General features: G+C 57.8%; 1 protein-coding gene across 1 annotated transcript in view; it reads right to left on the bottom strand.

Annotated features, from left to right (window-relative positions):
- Window positions 1-610: 610 nt before the first annotated feature.
- Window positions 611-15,692, bottom strand: part of CEP131 (centrosomal protein 131) — a 28,316-nt gene continuing 13,234 nt past the window's right edge. Inside the window, exons 13-26 of the mRNA XM_039501845.1 lie at window positions 15,125-15,316; window positions 14,470-14,607; window positions 13,634-13,759; window positions 13,178-13,294; window positions 9,722-9,824; window positions 8,306-8,507; window positions 7,522-7,629; window positions 6,746-6,863; window positions 6,325-6,399; window positions 4,907-5,049; window positions 3,080-3,257; window positions 2,728-2,924; window positions 1,078-1,138; window positions 611-949 (exon numbers count right to left, since the gene is read on the bottom strand). Coding sequence (XP_039357779.1) covers window positions 875-949; window positions 1,078-1,138; window positions 2,728-2,924; window positions 3,080-3,257; window positions 4,907-5,049; window positions 6,325-6,399; window positions 6,746-6,863; window positions 7,522-7,629; window positions 8,306-8,507; window positions 9,722-9,824; window positions 13,178-13,294; window positions 13,634-13,759; window positions 14,470-14,607; window positions 15,125-15,316 — 1,833 coding nt within the window. The 3' untranslated portion in view covers window positions 611-874. The remainder of the gene's footprint in view (window positions 950-1,077; window positions 1,139-2,727; window positions 2,925-3,079; window positions 3,258-4,906; window positions 5,050-6,324; window positions 6,400-6,745; window positions 6,864-7,521; window positions 7,630-8,305; window positions 8,508-9,721; window positions 9,825-13,177; window positions 13,295-13,633; window positions 13,760-14,469; window positions 14,608-15,124; window positions 15,317-15,692) is intronic.

The following is a 15,692-nucleotide window of genomic DNA, read 5'->3' as shown; positions in this document are numbered from 1 at the left end:
AGCGGTAACCCGGCACTGAAGGCGGGGCGGGGTGCGCGTTGTGTACCAGCCAGCAGGATCGCCAGGCTGGAGAGCACAGCCCTGACCAGAGACACGTAACCCAGGGCTTCTGCTGATCACCCATGGGCCAGCGATAGCTCACTCACCCCCACTGCCATGGGCTCAGTACAGTGGTCTACCGATGTCGGCCACACCCAGAAGCGTACAGTGATTGGGGAATGGAAGCCGCTGTCCGGCTTGGTGTGTGGGCGTAAGGAGAGCAGAGGGGGCTGAGGGCTGGCTCAGCTCCGCTGGTAGAAAGCAGTGAAGGTGCATTTCCCACTAACTGCTCTGCTCCATCCCTCTAGCCCTTTGCTGCAAAGCGGGGACGAGTCCTCACTCACCGCGGGCAGCAGAATGTCTGGATCACACTAACCCCTTGCATCTGACCGAGAGAAAAACCCAGGGACCAGCAGGTGTTAGGGGGAGGTCCAGGGCATGGGCCCACGCTGATGAAGGGTGGGAGGACATGCCCTGGTGCATACCCAGATGCTGCTCAGTAAAGGGGTCAAACGTTTGCTCTTTCAGCAACTGCCCAGCACCTGCCCGTCCCCCCAGCAACCACAGATCAGATGGACTTTAGAAACACGCACGCAGTTTACTGTTAAAATACCACACAAAAGCCTGAGCACTGGGAGTCCTCTCCAGCAAGGGGTCGGGCCGAGGCACAAATAACGGAAGTTGTGAAAGGAGAACAGCACAGGAGGAGGGGGAGACTCCACTTCCAGCCCCGCGCACACGGAGCACAGACCCACAACGGGCCACTTCCTGCGACACGGGAGCCCTTGTTCCTGCCGTACTGTGGGAGGGCGACGGCGCCCTGGCGGCTGGGCTGCTAGTTAGCAGCCAGCAACTGTTTCCGCTGTTGCTCCAGCAGGGCCTCCAGGTGATCTGCCCGCTTCACAGCTGCCTGGAGCACACAACAAGACAGGAGAGGGAGCCGAGGTTAGACACGTGGCAGAGGGGCACAAGGAGGGACAGAACCGGTGCCAGACACACTACCCCAGCATCAAGGCTCCTGCCCGCAGGGACACTTACTTCGTACTGTTTCCGAAGAACATTCACCGTCTCCTCTTTCTTCACGATGGCCATCTTCACTCTGCACGGAGACAAGGGAGACACCCGACGGCCGTGCTAAACACCTGACACATGGCTGGGATTCAGCACAGCAGTGGCCAGCGACAGGCGCTGGCGAGGTGACAACCGTCCCTCTCCTCTCCGGGGACTCGCGAGCCCCTGCACACACTCATCGAGCCTGCTGCGCTGACGAGGGGGTGTCGTGCATCAGAGGTTCATACAACCCTTGCTCCCTGTTTCTGCCACCCTCTCGCATCAGAGCACCTCTGATGGGGACTGGATCAAGTTACCAGTGCCAAGGAGGAGGAGGTAACTTACCCAAAATGCATTGAGCTGACTTGAACCCTAAACACTGCCTTTCCTTTCCAGACTCGTGCAGGTGCTAGCCGCACTCCTCTGCCGCTTTGCCAGCAGCCTAGCACAGCCCTTTCGGCTCCAGCAATGCCCTTGGCACCAGTCTTCCTAGCGCCAACTTGGGGTGACCTTTCCCAGCGACTGCATGTAGCAGAGAGAGCTGGACTTGTCACCTCACGCACAGCGTGCTGGCCTCGGCCCTGCAGGGAGGTCACCGACGCTCACCCTGTTGGATGCACGGTGGGGAAGCCGGCAGGCTGAGAGAGGAAGTGTCTCACCCCGAGCCACAAAACATGTCAGTGTCAGAGCAGGGAGCTGCTCCCAGATCTCCTGACTCAGCCTTGTGCCTTACCACAAGACCATCCTCCCTCGTCAAGAACACGAGGGGCAGAGACAGGCCCAGGCGGTGGGGACGAGGGGACACGCAGAGGGGCTGGAGCGGTCACACAGCCTGTGTGCAGACACCAGCACACCGCACCCAGGGCCCATTCCTCCCCAGGTACCTGCTGAGTCCTGAGCGCACTTAAAACCACACAGCACGAAGGACGATGCCCGCAGCCAGCCCCAGGAGTTCATGTCACTGTAGTGCTCCACCCGACGCTGCTGGTCAAGAACCCCTCGCCCCAGCTTTGCCTGCCAGGAAACATCCCGTCCCCCTCCCACCTGGCCTGATGGTGCAGTCTCCCCCCCTCCCCTCCTGTCAGCTGAGGGCTCTGTGCCAGAACTCCCCACCTTCCCTGATAGCGGGATCACCTCCCGATCTGCTCAGCCAGATTCTCAGTGCTGCCGTTTGCCATCTTTGGCACACTAGGTCTACAGAGCCAGGTCTGCTGCAGGGGCAGCCTGGCTATATCCATGGCAGCACCTGATTGGAGCCGATCGTAGGCCGGGTATAACCCAGTTGCTCCCAGCGCTCCTGGATAATCACACTGAACGGCGCATGTGTGCGCACACATCTGCACTCCTCTGCCCTCTCCCGGCAGGAATATCTACAGCACCAGACCAGCTAGAGCCGCTGGGCCAGCGAAGGAGCAGCTCCTGGGGCTCTCCAAGGAGGGGCCCATATGTCTGGTGCCATAGGGCTGCCACTGGGCCCAGAGGGACCAGCAGCAGAAACCACAGGCAGGTAGCTACAGTGACATGTTAGAAAATGCAGTGCTGGGACCCCGTGTGACACGGGTCTGTTTTGCATACGTGACACAGGCCGTGGGGCTCGAGCTGCCCCCAAGCCCCACGGAGCATGAGCTCAGCCCTCACCTCTTATGAACCTCCTCCAGCTCTTCATCCTTGTCCCGCGCTATCCTGTCCAGCTCCAAGCGCTGGCGGGCTCTCAGCTCCGACATCTCTGCCTTCAGCCGCTTGTTCTCCTCCTCCGTCCCCACCAGCCTGTCCGCAAACTCCTGGCGAATCACCTCCGACAGACTGCTCCTCTCCTTGGCCAGCTGGTCCTTCACCTGCAGGGGACAGGAGAAGTGAGGTGCTCTGATGGGCATGGAGCATCCAGGGGGAGCTCAGTGCTATACGAGGGGGCGCTCACTGGAGAGCATCCCACACACCTAGGCAGCAGAGCTCCTGCCTAGTCCCAGTGCACAGCCTGCCCCTCACCCACCTTCCTGATGTCTTCCACCTCCTGCTCCTTGTGCTTTACGAGGCCCTGCAGGTGCATGTTCTCGCCTTCCCGCTCAGCCAGCCGCCCCTTCAGCTCGTTGCAGTGCTCCTGCAGCTTCCGCTCAGACCTCTCCAGCTCCTGCAGCTCCGCTTCGTACTTGTCTCGGACCCTCTTTATCCTGGGGGAGAAAACAGGAACAGCCGGCCTGGATCAGAGCCGAGGCCCATCTAGCCCCGTTTCCCACCCCCAGCCAGCACCGGATGAGAGGTGTAAGAGCCCCACAGCAGTAGATCTGGGATAATCTTACTCCACATTGGGTCTCAGCCTTAAGCAGATGGTTTCATATCCCTGCCCCAAAGATGTAATTCTGGTAACTCTGGATGTTCTTGTTGTCCACAGAAATGTTCCATCCCTTTTTGAATCTTGTTAAATTATTGGCCTTAACTGCCTGTGGCAGTGGGTTCCACAGGCTAACCACACGTTGGGTGGAAAACCCTTCCTGTCGTCATTTTTCAATTTCCCACCTTTGAACTACGTAGCACGTCCCATGGTTTGAGGGTATGGGGCAGGCAAGGATGCTGGGTAAATAAAGCCCTAACGGGAGTCAGGTTACAGGGGAGGGAAGCTCGGTGAAGGACATCAAACTAAGACAGCTTTCACTCCCATAGGTGGCCTCCTCAGCCACCGGCATGGCATTGTGGGAACCAGACACTGGGCCTGTAGAAAGGAGGCCTGCCCAACGGCTATGGAAGATCATTTGCAATCCCTCCTGGTTTATTTAACCCCTTCCCAGCCAGGGGCGGCTCTAGCCATTTCGCCGCCCCAAGCATGGCGGCATGCCATGGGGGGGCGCTCTGCCGGTCGCTGGTCCCGCAGCTCCGGTGGACCTTCCGCAGACGTGCCTGCGGAGGGTCCGCTGGTCCCGCGGCTTCGGTGGAGCATCCGCAGGCACGTCTGCGGGAGGTCCACTGGAGCCGCCTGCCGCCCTCCCGGCGACCGGCAGAGCGCCCCCCGCAGCATGCCACCCCTGGAGCCGCCCCTGTTCCCAGCCATGGGCATGGATGGGTGCCACTAGAGGTTTTCTGTGGGGAAGCATCTGCTTCGCCATTCAGCACTCAATGGTGCAAACCTTCATGCATGCTACCTCTTCGCTCCAAAATTAACAGTGTTCAAACTGCACACACAACTGTGTGCCTAACTAGGTATGCAAGGTTGCGAGTGACGGTGCAAACTGGGCTTTTACACGCACAAATCCTTAGATGCATACCAGCCGGTGAGTGCACACACAAATCAGGCTGAGTTCAGAAAAACCAGGCCTTTACAATGAAGCGTAAGTGAAACGGTTCTCCAAATACGAGTACCAGGGCACTTATTTTCACTGCTTACTACTGTGCGCCTTAATTCCTGGGCCAGGGTGCTCCAGAGCCCCCCAACTCACTGATTGGCAGAGGCCTTGGAGGTTTTTCGCCTTCCTCTGCAGCGTGGGGCATGAGTCACTTGCTGAAGGATTCTCTGCAGCTTGAGGTTCTCAAACCACAATTTGAAGACTTCAATAACTCAGACATAGGTTAGGGGTTTGTTATAGAAGTGGATGGGTAAGATTCTGTGGCCTGCGTTGTGCAGGAGGTCGGACTAGATGATCATAATGGTCCCTTCTGACCTTAGAGTCTATGAACCACTGCTCTCCTCCACTGAGGTATGGAGCCTGGGGCACCCTCCCACACTCCGGGTAGCGTATTCTTGGCAGGGAGAGGTGGGCCCAGCTACAGAGCAGGGCTCACTCACACAGGCTCAGTATGTCCCTATGGCCACCTGGCCCCTTCTTACCTGTTTTCTGCCACCCTCTCGCACTCTTCCTTGGTAGACGACATGTCGGCCTCCAGACGCTGGATGACCAGCTCAATCTCTTTGTCCCTCTCTTTCCTCACCTCCTCCTTCAGCTCCCGCTCCCGGGAGAGCAGCCAGGCCTCCTGGGGACAGAGTCAGACATGGGGTCAGGTGGCAGGAGATCCAATTACAATGCGGACTGGGGGAGGGAAAGGGGGGGCAGCTTCAGTGAGCAGCTGTTGTGATAACTGGGCCTACGCATTTACCCTAACGGTGAGTTCAACTGTGGGAAGTGACTGAAAGTTCATACGGTGCCACAACAACCAGGCCAACAAACGCTGATGGGGAAAGGTGCAACAGGAAGAGACAGACAATCAGTCCAAACCAAAAGGCTTCCTGCTACATCTCAAGGGCTGCGTTAAAATCATGCCTGATAAACAAGAACAATGTGACACCAGAAATTATGAACCACCTTGGTGCGCTGGAAGTCAGGCCAACAGAACGAGAGGACGGGCTTCCCCACCCACCACTTCTTTTTGAGGTCCCCCAGAAGTGACTTGGGGTTGGGGGCTACTGCAGCACTGGCTGAATGAAAGAAGGGGAAGGCATTAGCTTTGCCATTAGAGTTACCACCCCCACCATCTCCTGGGACCCTGGACTTTTTTCTTCTTAATCCTGAGACACATCCTGAGCAGACCAGGATAGAGAGGGGGGCGCCCAGGTGACATCACCACCTCCACTGGCTCCAGCTGAGTCCTGACCACCACGTGGGATGTGAGACTGTCACACTCCTCCCCCCACCTGGTGTCTTCTTCCCCACTTTATTTTTCTCTTGGCTATCTCCCTGCTTTTTCCTTCTGTCTGAGAAGTGTCTGGCTTAGCCAGCCACGACAGTGTATTTTGCAACAGTGCTGCGAGCCTGTGACCAGAACGGCAGCGAAATGCAAGGTCCTAAACAGCCTGTCGCTGGTACAAGTTTGCCAGGTCTCAGGGTGGCTGATCAGATCGTGGGCTGGGCCTGGGGTTTCCCAGCAGTGAGGATGCAAGTGAGAGTTAACAGCAGAGACTGAAGCTGCATTTTCTCTCATCGCTGTTCTTCTCTCTCCCCTTTTGTGGGTCTTTGTCTTGTTTTGTCCTCTAGGAAACAGGATGGGACTTTAACAGCAGCGCCAGCTCCAGCCCCCCTCGACTAAAGCCATCCCTTTTCCCAAAGATGGTTATCACCGGCTTAACACCATCTAAGAGACGGTCAGACAAGGGGGGCTTTGTAAAACCTCTCTCCAGCTAAAGGGAAAGGGAACAAGGGCTGCTGTCAGCCTGAAAGCTTTACTCAACCTGTTATATTCCAAAGGCTCTCACTGGGTTTCTGTACCATTACTAACAGGTGAGAAGGCTGCTGAATGGTGTGTTGCCGTTACCTCCTTCTTCATGTAGTTGGCCTCCCACGCCTGCTTCTCAATCTCCAGCCTGTCCTTCAGCACCTTCACCTCCGCCTGCAGGAGGGAACAGTAGGTGAGAAACCTGCTCAAGGGAGTGCCACGCACCGCTGGCCAGCCAGAATGCCCCATGCCTTCCGCAGGCGAGGCCCAGCCCCTGCTCCAGGGGGGAGTCTGCTTCACCCAGCACACTGCTGAGAGCGGGCTTGGACCAGCCCGGCAAGCTGCACCCAATGCAGGAATGTGGGTGTCCAATCTGCACCCCATGGCTGACAGGAGTGTGGGGTGCAGCTCATTTCAATCTGCTCACCGGGCCAGCCTCAGGGCACCCACGGGGCTATTCTATCGCCCAGGGCTAGAGCCAGGAGGAGACCACGCGCATGGGCTGGGGTCTGGGGCAGACCTGGTGCCGCCTCTCCTGCTCCTCCTTCCCCTTTTCGTACTCCTCCTTCAGCGCCTTGGTGACTATGGAGCCGTTCTCCTCCAGCTGCCGCCTCAGCTCCTCCAGCTCCGCTCTCTGCCTGTCGGACACAGGGTCAGTGCTGTCAGATCACTGTCACAATGCCCCTCACCAACCCATGGCCAGCGAGCTGGCAGCCCTGCTGGACTCAGCAGGACTCTCGCCAGGCGTCAGTGGCCCACCCTGGCCCCTTCCAGCACTCGCAGCACGGCCTCCCCAGTAAAAAGCCAGCCCTGCTATCCCTAGGCCCAGCAATGCTCGTCCCTCCATGAGCTCCCTCACTGCAGCCAGACTGGGCCATTCCAGACAGGAAACAGAGCCATTCTGCTTCCACAAGCCGGGGAGCAGGAACTGGCCGTGAGAAGAACCTCACAGCTGACCTCTTCTCCAAGCCCCACCCGGCGGGATCAGAGCTGCTTTCCCAGCCCTTTCCTCCAGTGTGCTTGCGACCGCGCCCCACGGCACAGGCTGCAGGGTCTGCCAAAGCCAGTGGGAACGGCAGCTCCTGAGAGATGGGGGCCGGCGGAGACAGGATTTGGCCTAAAGGTCTGCACTCCTGCTGGACTAACAACATGGTTTTAGCCAGTTCCTTGCTCAGGGAAGAGCCTCAGACCCCCAGTTCCACCAGGAGACTGGTAACGCCCGGCACGGGCCTTCGCCTCAGACAGCCCAGACGAGGTGGGTGGCGTGAGGCAGAGCCCGATGCCTAGTCTCTGCACCTGGCTGCCTGCTGATTGAGCCGCTCCTTCTCCTCAGCGACCTCGCTGTAGAGCCGGCGGCGCTGCTGCTGGAGTGCCTGCTCCTCCTGCTCCAGGTGCTTCTCGTACCTGCCGTGGGGGAAGGAGCGCTCAGGGGACTCGCCTGCCCTCACAATGCTGGCGGCCCTCTGGGGTTAGGAGTCTATTAGTGGGACTCAGATCTGCAGGGCCGCTTGCCTCTCTGCCCCCTGCAATGCCCCAGCCCTGTTACGCCGCTCTAGCTTTCCCTGCGAGCTGCCCTCGCCTCTCCTCTGAACGCGGGGAAGGAACTTCTGCAGCTGAAATCCACCAGCAGGCCGCAGGCTAACAGAGGATATTGGCAGCTCATCTCCGGCTGGGGTGCTGGAACAATCTGGCCGATGGGTGCTAGTTTATCCAAGTGGGTGGGACACATGAAGGCTTGAGGCAAAGCTGCAGCTGCCCATCCAGGCCAGGGGGAGGAATCGCTCAGTGGTTTGAGCATTGGCCTGCTAAACCCAGGGTTGTGAGTTCAATCCTTGAGGAGGCCACTTAGGGATCTGGGGCAAAAATTGGTCCTGCTAGTGAAGGCAGGGGGCTGGACTCAATGACCTTTCAAGGTCTCTTCCAGTTCTAGGAGATTGGTATATCTCCAATTATTACCCTTTATTACCTATCCAGCCTAGGGGTGATTATCTCCCCCCCGCCCCCAACTCCCGCACAGGACAGAAGCAGATGGGAAGGATCCAGTGTGAAACTCCAGCCCTTCCTCTGGGTCCCTACGTACCGCTGCCTGGCCAGCTCCCTCTCCCGCTGGCCCTGCTCCTCCTTCTCCCGCTCCAGGAGCTCCCTCAGCTCCTCCGTCTGGCGGATGTAGCGCTGGGCTGCCCGTTCGTCCGACTGAAGCAGCTCTGCCTCGTGCAGCGTCTTCAGCTTCTTGATCTCCTGCTTGTGTTTGGCGATTAGCTTCTGGATCTCAGGCTCCAGCCCTGGGGGTTGAGGCGGGGGACACTCAGCTGGTGATACTCATGGGGAAGGATAATGGTTCCACACAGCCCAGGTGAATGGGTCTCTCCGAGTGTAACATACTCACACCCGATCTCAGACCAATGTCCTTGGAAGGCGAGTAATGGCTCTGCCAGTGGTTAGCTCTCACCACGTCATGGCCTGGAGATAGGACAGGCAGCTAAAGGAGTGGGAGGAAAGGGGGAGCTACCCAAGCTTTCCAGCTTCAGGACTGAATACCCCATAACATCGATGGGGCAGGCTCCGAGTCCTTCCACCATGCTCCTGGGGAACTAAATAAAACACTCTGCTGTACCTAACTCGGAGCTAACCCTTCTTCCGGGCTTCGCCGCAGCCTGCTGAGTGTAAACTGCCAGGGGCAGGGACCGGTGTTGCATCGCATGCAGCATTACTTATGGGGCGCCGGGGGGGGGAGGACTTGCTGAGCCCTGTGCAGAAGTCAAGGTCCTCAGCTCAAGAAACTTAAAGTCCACGAAGAGCATGAACCAGTCACTTCATTGTCAGCTCTGGCCAAAACCCAGCCTGGGGGCGGGAAGAGGGAGCCGACAACAGGAAGGACAAAGGCCCCAGAAAGCGCAGTAAGGAAGGACCCTGCACTGGCACCTAGGAGAAGGGGCTGGATGGGCTAACAGGGCTTCCCCTCTCTAGCTGCTAACGCTCTGTCTGCTGGGACTACTCAGTACTTGGCAACTGGAATAAAGGACAAAACCAGCAGGGAACCTTCACTGTTCCTGTGAGCTGAGCTTCAAAAGGGGGATGACAAAGAAAAGTACAAAGGTGGGGCAGCCTCACAGGCAGGGCCAGGATATGGAAACGCACCATGGGCAATTCCTGAGCCTCCCCACCCGGGTTGTCGATTTAAGTTACTGTTCAGGGGCATTTGTCTGAAAACAGGCTCTTGGCTCCTCAGAAGAGCCTGCTCTCAGCCCAGTACCTCACAACCCTCCTAGCCACGACTAGCTGGGAAGTCAGAACAGGAGATTCCAGCTCCTGCTCTCACCTGACCATCAGCAGAGGCTGGAAATGCACAAGCAGAATAGCCCTGACATGTGGACTCTTCAATGAGGTGTCAGCAGCTCCTTATGGGTTGGGTGCCTGCTGGTGGGGGTGTGCATGTGGGGGGGAGGGACAGGCACACACTGGCTTTCACACCTGCAGAGAGAGGAACCTTCTGTACCTTTCACAGTGATTTCTTTGATCTTCTTGGTTTTCTCATCAATCCATTTCTCCCGGCGGATTTTCTCAGTCGCACTCATCAGCTCCTTGAGTTTCTTGATCTCCTGTTGGGAAGCGAATATCAAACTTCAGAGACAAGATGGAAGGCAAAAAAAAACTCCTCACAAATGCAGGTTTTCCCATTGAGAGGAAAGTCCCTAGCACCAGGCAAGAGCCAATGACCTTTGCTACGCACGGACAACCTGGACAGCCGCAGCCCAAGCGCGCACCCCACAGCTAGGCAAAGACACACTGTCCCAGTGCCTTTACCCCTCTCCTTTGACGGGGCCACTAGAGCCCTGCAGAGCTCAGAAAACAGGAGCAGGGGAGTTACCTGTTGTAGTAGGAAGCCCTTGGAAACCAGCTGGAAACGTGGTCTAGGGTGAATCCAGACTGATGGTGCCTATCTGAGGACAGAGAGAGGCACCTGTGCACTTCCATGCACACATGCAGTTACCTGCCTGGAGTGCTGTGTTCTTTGATTTTCCAAACCCCTGCAAGCCCCGATTCAGGACGGGAGCACGGGGGCTATAGGAGGAGGACAGACAGATGCACCTTTCACAGGAGCTTGCAACGTCACAGTTGAATCCACACAAGCTTTACAATGCCACACAGCTCTGCTAAAGAGGATGTTTTCTGGCCTTCCTGCAGCAGGCTGTGCCCAGGGCATGTCACTCCTTCCTTAGACACGACTGCTTTGCCAACTGCTTCCAATTCTGTGGGCACAGGTGATGCTGGACACTCCAGGTCCTACTGCTCTCTAGGGCGCTTGTTTGGGAGAGCCAGGATGCTAGCTCCAGCGTCCTGGCCAGTCAAATATAAATCATTAACATTTGGCATTAATAAGTTTCCACGGAGGTTTCCGTTGAATACAGCATGCTCTAATTGCTGGCCGGAACGCAGTGCTCCTGCAAAGCACCCTGAATCCTTTCGGATGTAAAAACACTGCTGAACCGTAGGACAGCTGTATGACCTGGACTCTGTTTGGAAGGATGGAGGGAGGGGGCCATTCCAAAGGGTCTCTGGCTCTCTCTGGACAGTGCGACCCCCTCTAGGGAGAGGAGACAGCGAATTGCACAGCAGCAAAGTCAGAAGAGGAAGAGAATGATGGCTCTGACTCAGCCCCTGAGCCCAGTAACCAGTGCAGGCAGGCAGTGTGGTCGTGGCTGTTATTGTCAATGACCAACCCTCTGTGTCCAGCTGTGAAATCCTCCACACCCTCCCTGCCCCAGGCAGGGGTTTGCCTATTACCATCTTGATGCTTTCACCTGTAGGTGCTCAGAGAAAGTAGCAGCTCCAGGTCAGCCAGACAGTGCACGGAACAGAGGTGCATGGCACAGAGAGAGCCAAGAATAGATTTATCTCCCATAAGGGGGCCAGAGTGTGCCAGACTGGGGAGAAACCCAAAGGCGTGTGAAGTCAGAGAGCCTGGCTGGGAGCAGAAACCCAACAGGGGACTGTGGTGATGACAGGAAGATGCAGCCAAGCGGGTGAGTTAACACGTGGGCAGTGCTGGGAACAGCACTGAGGAGTCTCACAGCGGGTCCTGCACCAGAGCATCGCTGCCCCTGCTCACACAGGCGAGTGAGTGCAAGTCACACCTCAGCTTCCTGCTAACCGGCTACAGGAAGTGCTGGGGGGGGGGGCCACATGAAAGCACCAACTGCTCCTTCACCCCGTGACTCAGAAAGCAGATGCAGCAGAAGGGAGCAGCCTAACTAGCTGGGCAGTGGGGCCAATACAGAAACCTGCAGCTCTCAAAAGAGCCGAGTGGCAGGAAGGTCCCATGAACCCACTTCCTCTGCGCTGACCAGCATGTGACTGGGGCTAGCAAGGAAAGGAGAAGGGGCTCTTAACTGCTTGGCAACTCGGCTGGCCCTTGGGAAGCCGAGAAAGGGAATTTAACCCATCACATGCAGGATGACCCGGGGCTGGGGCACCAGCGTGCGACTCAGGAAGCCTGGGTTCAACTCCCTGCTCTGCCACAGACATCCTGTGTGACCTTGGGCAAGTCCCTCAGCTCCCCTCTGTACCATGGGGCTAACAGCCCTGGCCTGCTGCACACGGGGGCGTGAGGATAAATGCACTAAAGATATTACGGTCATGGGGGCCAGATGAGTACGTGGGGCAGACAGATCATGGCAGGAGCCCTCAGCCTGGGTCTGTACCACCCCTCACTGCCCCCAGCTAGTCTCTCGCTGCGGCGGAATCAGCCTCACATCTCGACCACGTGCTGGGCCAGCTCAGCCCACTGCAAGATGCGAGTCACCCAGAGGCTCCGGGGAGCACGAGCGCACTTGCCTTTCCCTCCTGTCTGGACTCAAACTCTGGCTTAAAACCAAAGTGAAACGAGTTTGGTGGGTCTTGACTTAGTTTCTATGCGTCCACGTGACAAAGTGGCCACGGTTTGATGCTAACGGCTGTCTCCGCTCCATGCAGGGCTAGGAAAGAAACAGCAGGAAGTGCGACAGGTCAGGCCTGGGGTTCGTTGGCAGGGCTGCGGGTGGGCAGGGAGCTAAGAGCACAATAACAGGAGGTGCAGGAGGCCAGTTGTCAGTGTGTGGGGGAGGGTCGGGCACCCTCGCCAAGGAGTCAGTTCAGAGCTGCTGAGACTGGCTGACGAGAACAGATCCAAACTCCCGCTGACTAAGGCGAGGAGATGGGTTGCTGCTCTGCCTGACCAGCGCACAGCGACTGAGTCATGGGTAAAACCCGGGCAAAGGGAAACGCAGGATGACAGTTCCTCCCGACGAGGGATGGAGAGCGGCGGGAAGGGAAAACAAGCTGAGCTCTCAGAGGCTCTTTGCCATCGCTCACTCCTAGGGTTCCCCAACCCACATTACCCTCAGGCCCTGCGCATTTGCAGCCTGGGAACAAGCCCCTCTTTACAGTATCCAAAGCCACCGTGAGAAATTCTTCCGCAGAGGCAGGTTTGTTCGGGTGCCTAGCATCCCTCTCCACTGGAGTAAGGTCTCACCCGGCACTGCCCAGCGGGCTTGGGGCGTCACCTCCGCAGCCTGGCTTCAGTTGGGAAACAGGCCGTCCTCAGCAATCTGACACCAACGGCTTTCCATTGCGAGCCCAGCTCTAATTCCAGTCTGCCCAGCCAGGCAGGGCTCGGATGTAATGCAGCAGCCCCAGTCAGTCAGGATGGAAGCCTCTACCTGGGAACGACGTGCTTCCCGCCTCCTCTGGCTTGCCAGCTAGACTCAGACTGGGACCCATCCCCCCGGGGGAAGCTGTGCTCTCTCCCTTTCATCAGCAGAGGTAGCCAGGACCTAAGAAAGCCCCCAGATTGGAGAGGAGACACTGTGGTCTGCCTCCGCTTGTACTCCGCTGTGATGGTCTCAGAGCAAGTCTCGTCTCTCCACTTCCCACCCGCCAGCCATCCCTCCCTCCCTCCTCTACACCTTCTCACCAGCTCATGCTGCTCCTGCATTTGGGAAATCTTCTTGGTGTATTTCTGGTCCACCTGCTTCAGCTCTGCCACCACAGCCTCGCACTTCTCACTCAGAACCTTCTTATCGTCAATCAGCTGAGAGAAGGTGGGGAAGGTTAGGTCACCCCGCTCGGGACCCAGCACCCACGTCGTGGGCACTGACTCCACTGCAGGTCCTTGGGAAGTTAAAGGATCCTCTGCCAGCTAACTACTCCAAAGGCTGGTATAGAACCTGCTCCCTCCCCACCAGGCAGCCCCTTGCTGGAGAATGGGAAGCAGGGCCCCGCCCCCCTCACACCCAGGCACAAGGGCCTTTGGAAGGAGTTTGTAACTGGAGCAGACTCCCAATGCTTCAAGAAGGATCATTGAAGGGGTGCGAGGAGGGGGCTCCTGGCTTCGTGATTCTAAAGCGTCCCACCCGGGAGGGGAGATTACCTGGTCGATGAAGGCCAGGTGTCTCTGGATAGCAGCCTCGTACTGCTCTCTCTGCAGCTGGAGCTGGTGGCTAAGCTCCTTCTCCGTCTCTTTGACATGCCGCACGGTCAGTTCCCGCTGCTGTGCCTGTCAGGCGCAGGGGAAATAACCACAGGACATTAGGGGGAGCTGCCCACAGGGAGCCGGGGCTGGCATGACCAGGGCACAGAGAGGGCAGAGACCAGGAATGGTGCCTGCCCACTAGGTTCAGCTTGACTGGGGTTGAAGGCTACCATTCTAGCCTCCTGGGGCTGCCAGGTCCCCGTGTGAGTGGGTGGGGAGGAGAGAAAGGGAGCAGAGCACAGACTGGGCAGGTGGGGCCAGCAGTCCTGGCATGCTAGTGCCCTTCCCTTTCCTGAAGAGTTGCAGGCTGGATCAGGAGCGTGGCCAGGACTCAACCAGCTCCCATTAGGGTCACTGACTCTGTCGGGCACTTTGGCAGTACAGAGAAGGCTCAGAAGTTCCCACCTGACTGGGCATTTTGTGGACAAGGAGAGTGAGGGTGAGCGCACCATGGCGGGAAAGGATTGCCCAGCCCCCGAGCTGGGCTTTCCCAGACCACTGCCAATGGCTCAGCCCACGTCAGCTCAGGATCCATCCCTCTGGTTCCTCCACGATAGCTTGGCACCGTGATGGAGAGGATCTGTCCCTAACTTGCCATGGGAATTTAGCATGGCGAAATGCTCGCCCTTTGGTGCAGGGGGTGGTACAGTTGCCCTCTCAGATGGTAGAGAGTGCAGGCCAGCCCTGAAGGCCAGCTCTGGTTCCCACTGCTGATGAGTGTCTGGGCTACCCACCAGCGCGGTCTGCAGCAGGGTGATGGCTCGCTTCTTCTCCTCCACCTCCAGTTTCAGCCTCATGATGGAGCTGGTCACCTCTGTTGCTACGGCTGAAGCTTGCTCCAGGTGGGCCACCTCCTCTTCCGACAAGAGCCCCTGGGAGAAGAAACCAGCCCAGTGTAGGACCAGGAGACCCCCTCTTCCCCCCAGCTCATTCCCACCACCATCCACCCCCAGGTCTCCAGAGGCAGGAGGGACTCAGCCACTGTACTGTTAGGCCCCTCAAATGGGCTCTGGAACCCCAGCCCTCACCTACAGGACAGGTCTCTCGCTAACCTCCGGAATGGAGACAGCAGATGTCGTATTCCCTTTCTGGCCTCCAAAAGCCACACCCCAACCCCCCCTTGCCCAAGGCCAGGCCTTTTAGAGAGACTGCCTCCCCAGAGCATTCTGTAGGAGTCAAGAGAGCAGCAAGATGTAGTGGAACATGGTCCTAAGGCCTCGGTGGTTTCCCTTTTCCCAGCAAGGATGTCGACGGATCCATTTCAATCTCCATTACACTGGCCCCATCTCATTCTGTTCCACAGCAGCTTCAGAGTGGAACAGCCAGAGGGCAGGCTCCTATTTAACACGTAGTCTAGGTGCTAGTCTAACACACTGCCCTGCTGCTCACCTCCTGCTGAGTGGCAGAGGCAGCGGATCTGGGCCGCTCCTGCTCCGACTTCTCCATCTCATCCAGGAAGGTGATGATGCTCTGGAGCTTGGCTTCAGAGAGCAGAGCCCCGTCCCCAGGGACGCCGGGGCAATGGTTCAGCTTTCCAAACTTCTCCAGGTTATCAGCAGTCAGGGAATTTGAGTCTGCCTCCTGCCCAGGGAGAAGATGTGTCGCATTCATGGACCCAGCAGCCTGCAGGGAGCAGTGCCATGGACTAGCACAGCAGAGAGCGGGGACTGCTTGGGAGGCAAGGCAGTGGGTGAACAATCAGCTGTCACCAATGGAACCGAGTTCTTCCATCGCCCCCTAATGGCCAGTCCTCATATGGACATGCTCACACTCCATGTCGGCAGGAATTCTCCCTGGACAAGCGCAGCCTGGCTGAGAGAAGGGTTTTAGCAAGGCCTTGCTGCTCCTGGGAGGCGGGGAACATGCTTCAGTTCCCCAGCCAGGCCAAATTCCACCTTGTCCCCGACTGACACTCCCAGAGGCACAGTCTGAAACGGTGGCATTTCACGGGCATTAA

This window comes from Mauremys reevesii, linkage group 15 (genome assembly GCF_016161935.1).
Source record: "Mauremys reevesii isolate NIE-2019 linkage group 15, ASM1616193v1, whole genome shotgun sequence".
In the NCBI taxonomy this organism is placed as follows: Eukaryota; Metazoa; Chordata; order Testudines; family Geoemydidae; genus Mauremys; species Mauremys reevesii.
Note: the sequence above shows the minus strand (reverse complement) of the source record. Positions and strands in the feature narration are given on the sequence as shown.